The sequence below is a fragment of the Zerene cesonia genome, chromosome 17, assembly GCF_012273895.1.
Source record: "Zerene cesonia ecotype Mississippi chromosome 17, Zerene_cesonia_1.1, whole genome shotgun sequence".
Taxonomy (NCBI): Eukaryota; Metazoa; Arthropoda; class Insecta; order Lepidoptera; family Pieridae; genus Zerene; species Zerene cesonia.
The window spans coordinates 7,500,216-7,513,882 of NC_052118.1; the positions used below are offsets into that span (position 1 = coordinate 7,500,216).

The 13,667-nt window shown below is 36.2% G+C and overlaps 2 protein-coding genes across 2 annotated transcripts; one reads left to right on the forward strand and one right to left on the reverse strand.

The window, feature by feature from the left end:
- Positions 1-93: 93 nt before the first annotated feature.
- On the reverse strand, positions 94-11,120 carry LOC119833480. The gene is made up of 17 exons (XM_038357501.1): positions 10,751-11,120; positions 8,433-8,580; positions 7,623-7,728; positions 6,882-6,940; positions 5,275-5,486; positions 4,998-5,096; positions 4,644-4,748; positions 4,486-4,564; positions 4,084-4,301; positions 3,557-3,791; positions 3,293-3,394; positions 3,008-3,148; positions 2,422-2,748; positions 2,234-2,347; positions 1,445-1,597; positions 1,067-1,254; positions 94-631 (listed from the first exon to the last, which is right to left on the reverse strand). The coding sequence occupies exons 1-17, from the start codon at positions 10,984-10,986 to the stop codon at positions 490-492; spliced, it is 2,664 nt and encodes an 887-aa protein (XP_038213429.1). The 5' UTR covers positions 10,987-11,120; the 3' UTR covers positions 94-489.
- Positions 11,121-11,608: 488 nt separating this feature from the next.
- LOC119833387 lies at positions 11,609-13,512 on the forward strand. The gene is made up of 3 exons (XM_038357375.1): positions 11,609-11,742; positions 12,340-12,478; positions 13,504-13,512. The coding sequence occupies exons 1-3, from the start codon at positions 11,609-11,611 to the stop codon at positions 13,510-13,512; spliced, it is 282 nt and encodes a 93-aa protein (XP_038213303.1).
- The last annotated feature ends 155 nt before the right edge of the window (positions 13,513-13,667 follow it).

Here is a 13,667-nt window from a genome sequence, read left to right on the forward strand (position 1 = left end):
GTTTATTAAATTTTAATAGTTTTAGCAAAAATATTTGATAGGAACTATGCACCATTTCAATAACCTATTTGTATAATTTTGCGACTGGAAACGACGTGCACAATAAAATGATAAGATTGAAAAACTTAAACAGAATAGAACTAATTAATTGGACTCTTTAAATAATATGCAAAAGCGTGGGTATTTGTAAAATAATAATAATTGTTGTGCTGCATAAAGCACATTTTTTGATATTTCAATTATGCTTTTTTTGTAGAATTAATCACTATAATTAAACCATAGTGGTAAAAATAAAGCACATTTTAAATTAAGACCCTCAGCTGGCATATTGAGTTAATTATCCAAACAATTCAACATTTTCTGTGCTATTCTAAGTTTAAATCTTCATAAAAACGTCGTGTCTATGCCAAGTTTTCTACATCAACAGACTATAGACATAGATAACCTTGAAAATAAAATGGAACTACGACAATCGCATAACAAGGCTCGCTAAGCAGTAATCTTATGCACGATGTTCTTGAGCCGCAAGTCGTGTACAACTAGAGGGAAGGGCTGGCGACAGGGCGGCGACGCAGTGCGTACTATTGTGGCTAGCCCTGCATCAGCGGACGCGCGTCGTGCTTGGGAGTGTCTGAAAACGTCACATTTATACGCATTATAGGAGTTTTTACATTTATTTATAACTGTTGGACACTTTTTTTAATTATATTTTACGATACATAATTTATCGAATTTTAAGTACAAAGGTTACAAGCTTCGTTTGTGCAAGCTTTTCTTGAGGCGCAAGATTAGATTAAAAAGAGATTATGTTTCCTTTTAGGATGGAATAGTTATTAGGCGCTTTGAGCTAAAATATAATCGTAAGGTACAATTTTAGTTCAAAGCGCCTAACAACTTATATGTTGGTGGTAAAACATACCACCTACATATAATCGTAATTAGTTGTCAATATATTATGTGTGTGATATGAGGAATGACAGAATTTGCAAAACTTTTTTCCACCCCTCGTAAACTAATACAGTTTACTTCGAATCTTCTAAGTTTTTATATAAGAACAATACGTTACCTGTGCTTGGCGTCGCACGTGCACGCAGTCGCAGTGTAGGTGGCGGCGGCGGCGTGCCGGCGCACGTGCCGCGAGCACACGTGCCGCTCCTCCTCGCTGCAGGGTGACGCGCGCGGGTCGCACGCGACGTTGCCGCGCCGCATCGAGCGCGACAGCGACGCGTACGTGGGCGCCGCTACACGCTCCACCTTTGTTTGCGGCTTTATATTAGAATCGCCATTTAAATATGGCCCGTATTATATAAGTGCCATTTCATGACGTTGCAACGGTGCAAAGTAGAGTTAAGCCGTGCTAATTGTGTCGCTTAAATGCACTATCTATTTACTTTGCACTAAGTTTATTTCATTTTATTTATTTATTTTAATGCTACGGACTTACCTCAAAACTAGTTTTGCGTCTCCGCCGTCTAGGTGTAACAGTGACCGGTTCGTTTTTCTTCCTGCGCACGGGTTGCTGCGGCGCGCTCTGCCCGAAGAGGCCGCGCTGCTCAGCAACACGTATCATGTACTTGGCGTCGAGCCGCGTGATCTCCTGCGCGACACCTAGTGTTCACGTGACTTGTCCTGTACTCTGCACTAACTTTATATTGAAAAGGGATTGGGCATACGTTTTATACGATCTTATAAAGTTTAACACGAATCTCACATAGTGTAATTTGCATCATACTGCCCTTCATTCCTACTTAGAACTAAAATAAAATAATCTGTTAATACTCGGCGGAAAAACAATGTAATGCGTGGTCCTTCCAAAGACCTTGTTACTTTTTTTGACGTGACAACGTCTTAAATTAGGTTGCGGCTCGGAGGCACTTATGAAAAAGTGTAACGCCCGGTAACGTTACGATGAGTCATCGAACTATGATCGGTCCGCCGCGCGCGCAGCACTAGAGAATTAGGCGCATTGAATCGGCTTGTGTCTCTGTCTCTGTCTTTTTAGTAAACAAATAATATTTTCTATAGTTAAAATTTGTGCAATTCTTATTTTCATTCAATTACTTGTTCCTATTGTGCAATTTAATAATATTCATATCAATAAATATTCTACCGAGAAAAAGACGTTGTCACGTAAAATCTTCGCCCGTAAAACCGACTTTACAGGCAACCATTTTTTTATTGATTTCAACAATGCAATTGAATATGCAGTAAATCATCATTTACATAGGCTTACCTTCCTTTGTATGAGGCCAAGATAGCATCCATCTCTATCCAAAATGTAATTAATATCTAATCCGTTTCCTAGATTAGGTAGCGTTTGTATTTCAAACAAATCACAGCTCGGCACCTGTGAAATAATGCGTATATCATGTTTGTGGAAGAACGACAACAATTATAATACATACGGTATGAATTTCTTACATAAACATCTGGACTATCCTTATCTGGGTCTCTGGGGACATTGTCATTTTCAGAAACGTCCATTTCGGGTATAGGTCGAGCTCGGTTGGTCGTTGGTCGGCATCCAGCCACATCTGCGCTTTCTGCCCGCTTTTTCAATATCGTATCTCTGCTGTCCGATCTGTTTCTAGCAGTGGTCGGTGGTGACGACATTGGCCTCTTGGGAGACTGGTCATAAGAGGTGGTGTCTGACGGTTCGACTTTGTCCAATTCCGTATGGGAAGTGCGATCTAGTGTTGTACAGGAATCTGTGACCATCGTTTCAGCACCTTCTTTTGATTTTGGTGTCTGTTGTTAGATTAAATTAGATTTTTAAATAGTGTAAAAATTTACAGGTAGAGACCTCATTCTAATGCATTGTTTACTTATATATAGGTTTTAAAAGATAAAAATAACACGAATCAGTACTTGTTGTCTAGACAGTTAATATCAAGAAAAAGCTAAAAGGTGCGCGCCCGTGCCACATCTAATTAATAATAACCGCGAACAGAGAAAGCTCCTTGCAGTTGGTCATTAATTAAATAATTTTCATTCAACCCGCACATACGTGTGTATGATCCCTATGTTTCTTCCTGAGCAATGCGTGACGTTCCCTCGCAAGTCGGTTCGCTTCAGCCACAGCGCGGTTCACCTGCGCTTGATTCTCCGCTTCTAACGCTGAGTGGGTCTCGTATAGGATTAACTGAATCTGAAAAGTAAAGCTTCTGTCAGGGTCCAAAAAGGCATGGTTAAACTTATGGTGATTTAGATATTTAAATGAATTGGAAAACAAAATCTAAACAAGACCGCTTAAATGGAATGTTTCATGCGATCACTTTAATTTTTCATATACCTGGGGTTTAGACATCAAAGTTTTCAGAGTTTTCTTCTGTTCTTCCAAAATGGATTGTACACGTTGCTTTCCCTTCGAGTCTATTTCTGATTCTGTAAGAATCTGGAATATGAAAGTCCATAATTACTGAAAGAAACTAGTATAACGAAGTATTTTATAAATTTCACCTATACATAAAATTGTGTTTGCTGATTCGTTATAGTTAATTACTATTTTTTAGCTATGAATCCACATTTGACATTGATGTCACAGCTGTTCCATTACCTCGAGCATTGCTAAATCGCCACCACGTCCGCACACGAGATCGATCGGATCGGTGACAGCCGAGTAGGAGTTGGGCGGCGTCGCCAGCGCGGCCACGACGCCGTCCAGCGCGCTGGCCACCGCCGCCGTCTCGCTGTGCACCGCGTCGCCGACCACGCACACCGGCGACTCGGAGTGCGGCGCCTGCGACGCGTCGATGCCGAGCTCGCGGAGCGCGCACACGTAGCTCTCCACTCTGCAGTAATAAAAATTGCACCATCTCACGAGATTCAAATCGAATACTATAAACGCATAAGAAAACAACAAGTTTTGGGTATGAATAACCGCTTGAAGACTTTAGGTACATTATTTCACCGTGCGGATGAACATTCCTCATAACCAATTGTACCTCGCAACAATACACAGCAATCTGTGGCCCCAATGTAGCGTCTTTAAATAACCTTCTAATTACATACAACTTCCAATTTGTAAGATAAGTAAGAAACAAATCGGATTCGTAAAAATTCCATGAAAATTAGACAACGCACTTATCACCAGCGCCAAACACCACGAGCCTGCCCAGTTCAGGTGTCACAGGCGCCGCCGGTGTCTGCGCCTTAAGCACGGCAGCGAGTTCCCGCAACTGCGCCGCCAAGTACGCGGAGCAGCGGGGCGAGGACGCGTGCGTTTGCGCCACTACACCGCGCAGCGAGTTCGCTCGCAAGGCGCGACACAATGTGGACGCACCTTCGCAGAACTCTCTCTCCTGCAGATAAAATATTAACTGATCGTACATTTTTTTTTATATTATGGTTTGGTAAGTTATTCGGTGCAATAATGTTCCACTGTGATTTTCTAAACACGTATAACCTTTAGGGAATTGTCCATGGGATTTTTTTTATACTAGGCTTCATAACAACTTTTAAATAAGACGTTCTATGTTATCATACCTGCAGCACTATCACTCCTTCTTTTACCAAGTCTAACTGGCCGATGCTTACGTTTTCAGGTGGACGTAGCGTTATAAATCTAGAAAATTTATCAACTTAATTGTTTTCTTTACATTAACCAGTGAAAGTAAAACAAAATTTAAATTGATATATCTTACCTGGGACATACTCTATCAAATCTATATTCTCCTGCACACAATTGACGCGAATTACTGTAGGAATATCCCAGTGATTGTAGTTTCTTCACGAGCAATGCAACTTTTCTACAAAATGAAATTCATATAGGTAGTGTTACATTCACTTAATCGTGCATAGAATGTAGTTTTATGAGCTGTATAGTATTTACTCATTTCACTACAAAAAAAAATAATAATAATAATCAACCATGTCAGCAGGCCCAGATAAACCCTATCAAGACCCCTAGGCATTAGCATTCTAGGGCCCCTTTTTGATATCGGATCGTTCTTCTAATTGCCTACACAGCTAACGTAACAAAGAATCTGTCAACTTACTTAGCTTTAAATGTGTTCACCCATCCGGTGACAGTGTCCTTATTGACACATGCTGATATTTTCTCTTCCCGCAAATGTGGCGGGAGAAGGTCCGATAGTCTGTGACAAGAAAGACAATCGAAAAATAAAAGATGTATGTTGTTTGTACTTTTCTGCTCATTTCAAATTTTGAAAGTGTCTACATAAAAATGTATTGAGGTCAAACAAATCAATCATGGTTGGATTTATCGTCTAACCTGCAAGATATAAGATATTCTGCAAGAATATAAGGACTTACGAAAAAGCTTTATTCTTTATCCTAATTCTAGCAATTGCAGCGGCAAAATGCACCCTCTCATCCCAAATCGCATTCTCCACATCAATGAAAGGTGAGCCAGCCTCGTTCAAGAGTTTTGTCGCACGTTCTATCTCACCACGCGGTCTCGCGACCCATCTCCGTCTAGCTAGCTCCATTAAGAAGAGCCATGTTGTATGTCTATGTTCTGCAAACTGGGATAAAATAATTATTTTATCAAAAACTTAACTGCCATTTTCTTCACCTATCCAATTTATGAAAGTGCCCACCGTAATTGCTTAAACTACATTTTTTTACTACATGGAGTGATAGTGGCATCAGAAATACATTATTTATGAACATTTCAACTGACCAAATATTACGATTCATGAGAAACAGCCTGGCGACCGGCGGACAGACAGATAGACAGATGTACAGAGAAGTCTTAGAAGAGTTTTACCCTCCGGGTACGGAACTTTAAAAGACGGATAAGTAGGAGTTCGAAATTTGAATATCTAAACAGATTCCGTGACATTAATTACAAACGCCCCACTTCTACCTAAGTGGGGCGCGTTATTCAATCAATCTTGAACTAACGCTCTAACACGAATCCTCGCGATGCTATTAATCGAGCCCACTTATCTGATCCGTAAAGCACCAACATCGATACTTTTTCGACGTAAATAAACGGCCATAAATACAAAACTCATTTTCGTGAGCGTCCTCAACGTTTGAAAAAGTAATAGTTGGAGTCACGACATCGATATAATGCGAGTTAGATGAGGTATACTTTTTTAACATGCTGTCGAACCTACCTTAACGGAAAGTTATTACAGTAACGATATTGATGGCAACCTTGGTACCTTACTTCATAAACGGCAAGGTCAAGAGTCTAAAAAAATGTGAATTTATTGTCGTAGTAATTTTGTTAATTGTGGGGACAAATTTTATGGGGACGAACCCCTTGGCAAATAGCTTAAAAAATATTATAAGATATTATTAGTTAAGATATATTTAGTTATGATAAAGTACCACAACATCGCGCTAGTTTATTGTAGTAAGTAAGTAGTAGCTTTATATATTTAAACCAAGTAGATAGTTCATCTAGGCTAAATTTTTCATCTATGAAAATAATTGGTGTATTGCAGGAGAAAGAATGAGTGATTAATAGCTTCTTATTCAAATTAAAACCCTCCTGCATTTTTATTTATACACGAGTATAAAATGCTAATTGGCAACTAGATATATACCTGTGTAGTAGTTACCTATGCCTATCTGCATAGGAACTTGCTTTTATAATAGTATAAAGGTAGGTTCATTACAATAAAGTACAACTGTTGTGATTTATTGTTGACGTACATGCGATTTGTAATTGTGATATTAAAGTACTAAATGTACGACATGCATACATGTACATATATTATAAACATCGCCATATATACCAACTTGTGACTATTCTATAAATCCTCGCTGGAAAACTAATATTTAACTAAATAATTGTTTTTAAAATTTTTTAATTAAATTTGTGTTACAGTTAATACTTAATAGTACTAATATATATTAGCATCTGAAGGTGTAGTGTTGCTCCAACTCGCCTGTATTTTACTTACTTGAGGGTAATCTCCAAAGAAATCCACATCGTCTATCGCTTGGTCTAATATTGTTTTATCTGAAAAAACATATAAGTGTCTTTTATTTAAATTGCACATAAATTATATATTTATAAATATTTACACTAATCTACCTAGAATAAATTTAAATAAATCGAAATTAGAATTGCCATTCATAAATAGCAAATTCCAGTGATATTGAAAAGAACCGTTACTTTTCGCACGTTTCAAAATCATAAAAGAGTATCATAAAATGGCGTGATACAATTTCGTTAACATGTCTTCATTATAATAAAAGGCGTTCAGTTACGAATAAGCTTCTATAACTAGTTTTAAACGGGGCGTTTAGTAATTTACAACTATGGTAATACACGCGCCAACTTTGATACCTTCGTGACACCACCTTGAATAGCTTGTGGAATTTTCGGGTCACACATTTTCGGGCATTTTATTACCGTATTTGGATACATGAGATACATTTACGAGCCACGACTGTGTTTAGTGATTTACGATAGAAGTACAGTCACGAAAAGCGATAAAAATTTACACTTTTTATGGGCTCGAAATACCACGAAATATGTTTGGAGCTTTCCAGCAATATTGAAAATGTTCATTGATTTTGCAAATAAGGTTAAATAGCAAGCTTTTTCTATTAAGACTTTATTTATAGATTTGATTTTGATAATTTAATTGTTACCAATAACAGATATTTCATTATTTACTTCGCTAAACAATACTTACATCGAAATACATCATAGATGAGTGAATACACGCATCTCATTTCTTGTTCGTCTCCAAACTGCACACCCAATGGAGGTTTGCATAAAATCCGTGCAGCTTTTAGAACCTAGATTAACCAGTGCTTATCAATAATAATAAAGGGGAATACGGACTGCTTTGAAACCACCACACATACAAAATGATAAGGGGATCCCCTTTTAAATTCTCTTTTCATATTTATAAGTAAGGTTAATTTTAGTTTCGATGCCTATCATCAACTGTTCCACTCGGGCTTAAGACGCCGAGGTAGGAGGTATGTTATCAGTAATCTGGGTCTGGTAAATCGGTATCTTATTTTGTTAAATATCACTTGTTGTCCACAACATCCATACGGTGACATCCATGTCACTATAAGATTGTAATAACCGCTAAATTACAATCTAACTCGCCAAATTATAATCTGTCGAAATATTGCATTTTTTAAATTGAATCTATCGTTGCACAAACTATAATGCGAATATATCGCAGTTATGTATTATGCCGAAAATTTGTTTTTCTCTAGCGTCCGTCAGGTGCAGTGCGAGTCTACGGAGCCCCTCTTGGCGGGGCTCCCCATTGTAGTTATCGAATGTCCATTTCAAGAATTAACGGTTTCATATCGATTATAATCTACCTAAAAGTTATGTACTAAATAAATGTTATGAATGATAGATTCCCGAGAGATAGTAATCAAATAGTGTTTACCAGTTTACAGTTCCATTGGCATTGAAAATGAATAAGTGGCAGGCAAAACGTTTCCATGTTTAGAATATTAATAAGAACAAAACCTACCTGTCCTATGTCCCATGCGGGGCCGGGGGCCGTTTTGATGGCAACCGGAGGGGGCGCGTTGGGGTTCTTGGTGGCTATCACCAAGTTCCATGGCGCCCATTCTTCAGGCACGTCTTCAGTATTTTTGCTTTTATCAAGATTTTCAACCCTGTTGTAATGTTAAGGCATATATGTATTATGAATTACCTTGGGGTTGGTTTAACATATTGCAATCTCCCTCCACCCCCACCCCCATTAAGCAAGGTCTAGTGCAAAAGTCATTTGGTACACAAATTATATTTCATTAATGACTTCAAAAGGATAGACAGCTTATACACTACAATACTGTACTTCATTAAAATGGCAATAGACGGATTACATCTCGCTCGCTCGCCTGTACGAGTCAGGCAATTACCTGACTTTCGTTTCGTCTTGGATTGCATACTATTTAAGTACAGAGATAGACAGAAAATAAAAAGTTTATTTTATTGTTATTTAGCTAAAAGCTGTACCATGAGCATTAATACGATATATGTTTGTACTACTTCAATACCTTGAAAATAGATAGCTGTAAAAAATAATGTTTCTATTTGCATTCTTACTTGATATGATCTCCTGCGTGTTCATGAACAATCATTTTTCATCATTTTCCATTTTGAAAACATCAACTTAAATTTTAATTTGTTTTAGCATTTTAACAAATACTCGAAAAACTGCGTGTAGGTTTAGTATTTTAAATTATAAAAACACGAGTATTAAAACACAATATTATGTAGACCTACAACAAAATTGAATTTTTTTGTGATGTAATAGTTTTATGGAATCATGGTGTCAAAGTGAAGTAATTCTATGTTTTTCTTTAAAATACGTGTTAAATTAACACAAAAAATAGGCTGGATCATTTTTCAAATTAAAAAAAAAAATCAACACGCATAGGTGCGAACATGTGCTTACGTAGTTGTAACGTATTTGAATTATTTTCCGAAAGTATAAAATGTAAAAATAAAGTACTTTATTAAAATTAGGTAGCCATCAAAAGCTACATTAAACCCAATTGTATAACCTATGGATAATGGATACGAGAGTAGAAAGTAAACGATGTAGCGATTGCAATCATCGCCTGTTTTGTTTAACTATATGGGTATTGTACATGCAAGCATAAGGTTATAGTTTAGTGTAGTTGAACATGGTCGTATTATGCAATGTGGACTGATAAAAGACCACCAAACGATAGGCCTTCAAGATAACATTATTACCGACCTCTTTGTTACGTTTATTCCATATATTTATAGTGCGGATAATAGATCCTTTAAGTTTTTACGAAAAAGTGTCTACCACATAATAAATATTGAAAGTATTCTGAAATTCATTGAAAAATATGATATTTAATCAAGTCATTGATGAGGAGTCACTATGAAAAACACGCATGAGGGTGGATGAAATCTGAAGGTCATGGCCATTGATACAATTAGCGTAGAGGTCTCGCCATATACGGCAAATAGAAATTAATGTGTTTAACAGACCTGATTCCGTAATTATAATTGTAATGGCAAACATGTGTGTACATATTGCTTACTCACTTGCTCACGAAATCATGAAAAAAACGACTAAGCTGGGCCTGACTAGACTGAGCTAGGACAACAAACATTGCTATAATAGTACTCAAAAAACTGATTGTAACTTCTATATTATAATAATAAAAAAATTGGTCGTGATTCACTTCTGCGACGTAAAATAGATTTGTAAAAATATATAGGAATCGTTTATTTTAACGCTCACAACAGATAGGTATATAGAAAACAACTCTAATAAATATATCGGAAAAAATACGAAAAATTGTGTAATTTAATATTATGTATGTTATTGTGTGTGTAAAAAAAAACAAATCTATTTATCACTTTGTGCGGAAATGTTTCCATCCATTTAATCATTCTCTCTTCATACATATTTCATTCCAAAACAATTGTATTTAAGGCGTAGTAGAATACTTACCTATATATAACACACTAGCTGCGCCCCGCGGTTTCATCCGCGGAAGTCCGTATCCCGTAGGAATATCGGGATAAATAGTGTCTTTGTGTTATTCCAGTTGTCCAACTATCTACGTACCAAATTTCATTGCAATCGATTCAGCAGTTTTTGGGTGAAAGAGTAACAAACAAACAAATACATCCATCCTCACAAACTTTCGCATTTATAATATTATAAATACTAATATTAGCAGGATTTTTTGAGATAGAAGAGCCGATTAATTAAAAAAATATAATATTTTTTGCAACAACTAAAAGCGCGAACAGTACCTATCTATCTAGAAATTATATGCTTTGCTTCATACTTACTCCTCGTTATCTAAAATCTTTTGCATTGCTACAAGATTAAAATACTGTGTCAGTCTCCATTCCTTATCACTGGGCAGCACCAGTCTCTCAGCCTCACTGGTATCCCCTTCCAATCTCGCAGCATCTTCTTGCATAAGAAGCTCAGCAAGAAGCTTTGGATATACACTAAATAGATTGCCTTCCCCATATTCACTAAGGGCAACCCACAAAGCGTTGGAATCGTATTTGTCAGACATTCTTTCATTTCAAATAATTTATCGTAATGTAACTGCAAATAGTGATGCAAACATCAAAACTATCTTATGTATTTTTGAGAAAACTAAGTGGTAAATTTTGCATTCGGAGTGCTTTTCAAGAGGTGGTTATTTGTTGGAAGGCCAACCGTTTACTGAGGCAGTATAAACGTTTCGCATGCTAACATCAACCTGTTGCATAGGTACCTATTAAGTTTCGTATCCTTTCGTGATTTTTTTCATGCATTATATAAAGTAGCTAGGCTTCCTAGGTACCTTCGGACTAGTTTGTGTTTTTTAATAACACATTTTAAAAAGTAGAGTTAAAAAAGGTTTTAATAATAATTTATTTCTTATAGAGTTCACCATTGACAAAGTCAATGTTTTTTTAATACATCAAGGTTTTCTGTCTAAATCATTTTTTAAGTTACATCATGGTCCCATCCTCGTCCATATTATCACAATACATAACAATAAATATTTATTGACATAATAAATTTCACATGACAAAGGAGTTATTCCTTCAAAATGATTAATATATCAAGCACTAGAAAATGATTTAAAAAGCAACAAAAATCCAAATAGCCAGAAAACAAACCTTACAATGCAGTAAATACCACTAAAAATGGAGCCCACCATCACAGAAGATGAAAGCTTTGCGGAGCGCCGAAAACTATTCAAAGATATCTGGTATACCGCTATGAATATGGATGATAACAAAGAAGGTGCTGATGGTACAAGCAAACCCAAAGTTATAAAGTACGTTTTAATTGATATATACTGCCTGTTTTAATTTCTCAATATGTTCGATATCTTATATCTTTAAACGAGCAATTCTTGTATATATATATGTATATATAATTGGAATCTCGGAATCGGCTCCAACGATTTTCATGAAATTAAGTATATAGGGGGTTTCGGGGGCGATAAATCGATCTAGCTAGGAATCTTTTATAGAAAATGTCATATTCGTGTTTTATAGTCTTAAACTTACTTTTTTAACAAATAGGAGGCGTTTGAGTCGTCCCAATTTATTATGAAAAATACTGTTCATATTTCATCATTTTATTAGTATGTAATTCGTACTTAAATATAATTTCCAAAAAACACAATTTATAAAAAAACAACAAAATAAAAGTACCGAGCAAAGCTCGGTCATCCAGGTACTATTTATTTTTATCTAGGAGACTGAAGGGACCTTGAAACAGGTATCACATATTGATACCGTGACTGTTATTTTTAGACAATTTATTTTCTACGTTGATAGAGTAATCGATACAGAAGTGTATCGAGTCAATATGAAATCAGACACAATACAAATAAACGTATCCGCATGATAAGTCCTATAAATTCCAGAACAGTGAGACTACCCGAAGTTAACCAATGTATGGTGGGCAAGAAAAAAAAGCATCGGCTTAAGAATTTGAGAACTGTCTGCAACAAATTGTTAGACTTTTGCGATCAACAGGATGCAGATGACTTGTACTATCGTCAGGTTCGTGGATTTGTAACAATTTAGTAGATAATTTTGATGATCTTATTTACCTACACCTCTCTTTTATTGATTTAATAAACCTACCTACTCGCAAATAATTATTTTAGATGGCAGAAGCTGGTAAAAACCTAATTAAGGGAAAGAGAAAACGTAAACTTGTAAGGTCCAAAAATATGTTTGTACGTGCACAAATCATGGCAACAGCGTTTGAAAAAATTTATGATTTAAACGCTAAAATATCAAGAAACCTTTCCCCCATCATGTTTAGCCAGACATCATTTAATTTGATGTCAGCATCCCGTAATGATTTAAACAGAAACGGAATTAATAAAAGCTCTAGGATTGTAAAGAGGAAAGTTAGCAACAAAAATAGATCATCTGATCTCATTTATGGAGGTACTTTTACGAATTTAGTGACGAATTGATGTAAATGAATTAACTACTTTATGCGTTATTCGTAGATAAAGAATAGAATAATAATATATAGATTTCTACGGTATAAAGTGATCATGCAGCTCGTTACCTAGGCATTTAGAGTTGAAAGCATAGATTATATACATTGTCGAGAGTAAGTTAGAGTATTTTCAGCGGTACTATCTACGATCATCAGTTGCTAGAGTAAAATTGGTAGCGCTGCTGTAACACCATTATAGTAAGTAGTAGCACGAAATATATTTGGAAATATCTAATAGTTATAGACATCAGACGACATGGGCATTGGGCATGGTATATGTCGCAAGTTTTGTATATGGTAGTCGATTCGAAATAGCCCAGGAAAGAACCACACCCCCACAGTGGTGTTTCGTTCGGTGGGTGGGGGAGCCGGAGACTCATATGCTTTTCTTAACTCTTCCAAGTTATTTAATTTATTCCTCTCGTCAGTGCTTTCTTACACGTCCCATTCCAGTTTTAAGTCCATTTGTAGAGACAAGGTCCGCAATTGACCTTACGCCTCTCCAAATGTTGTACCAGCTCCATTACTGACGATGACATAAAACAAGTTATTAAATTATATGTTTTTTCAGGTAAATTGAAGTACAACGTTATTCGCAAAGTACAATCCAAAAAGTTACTCCCTATGCCTAAAATAAACATATTTTGATAACGGGTGTGTATTTATTCTTATTATAAAATATTTAGATACATACTTCCATATTTTATGTTAAGTATTTTTTTATAAAATTGCACA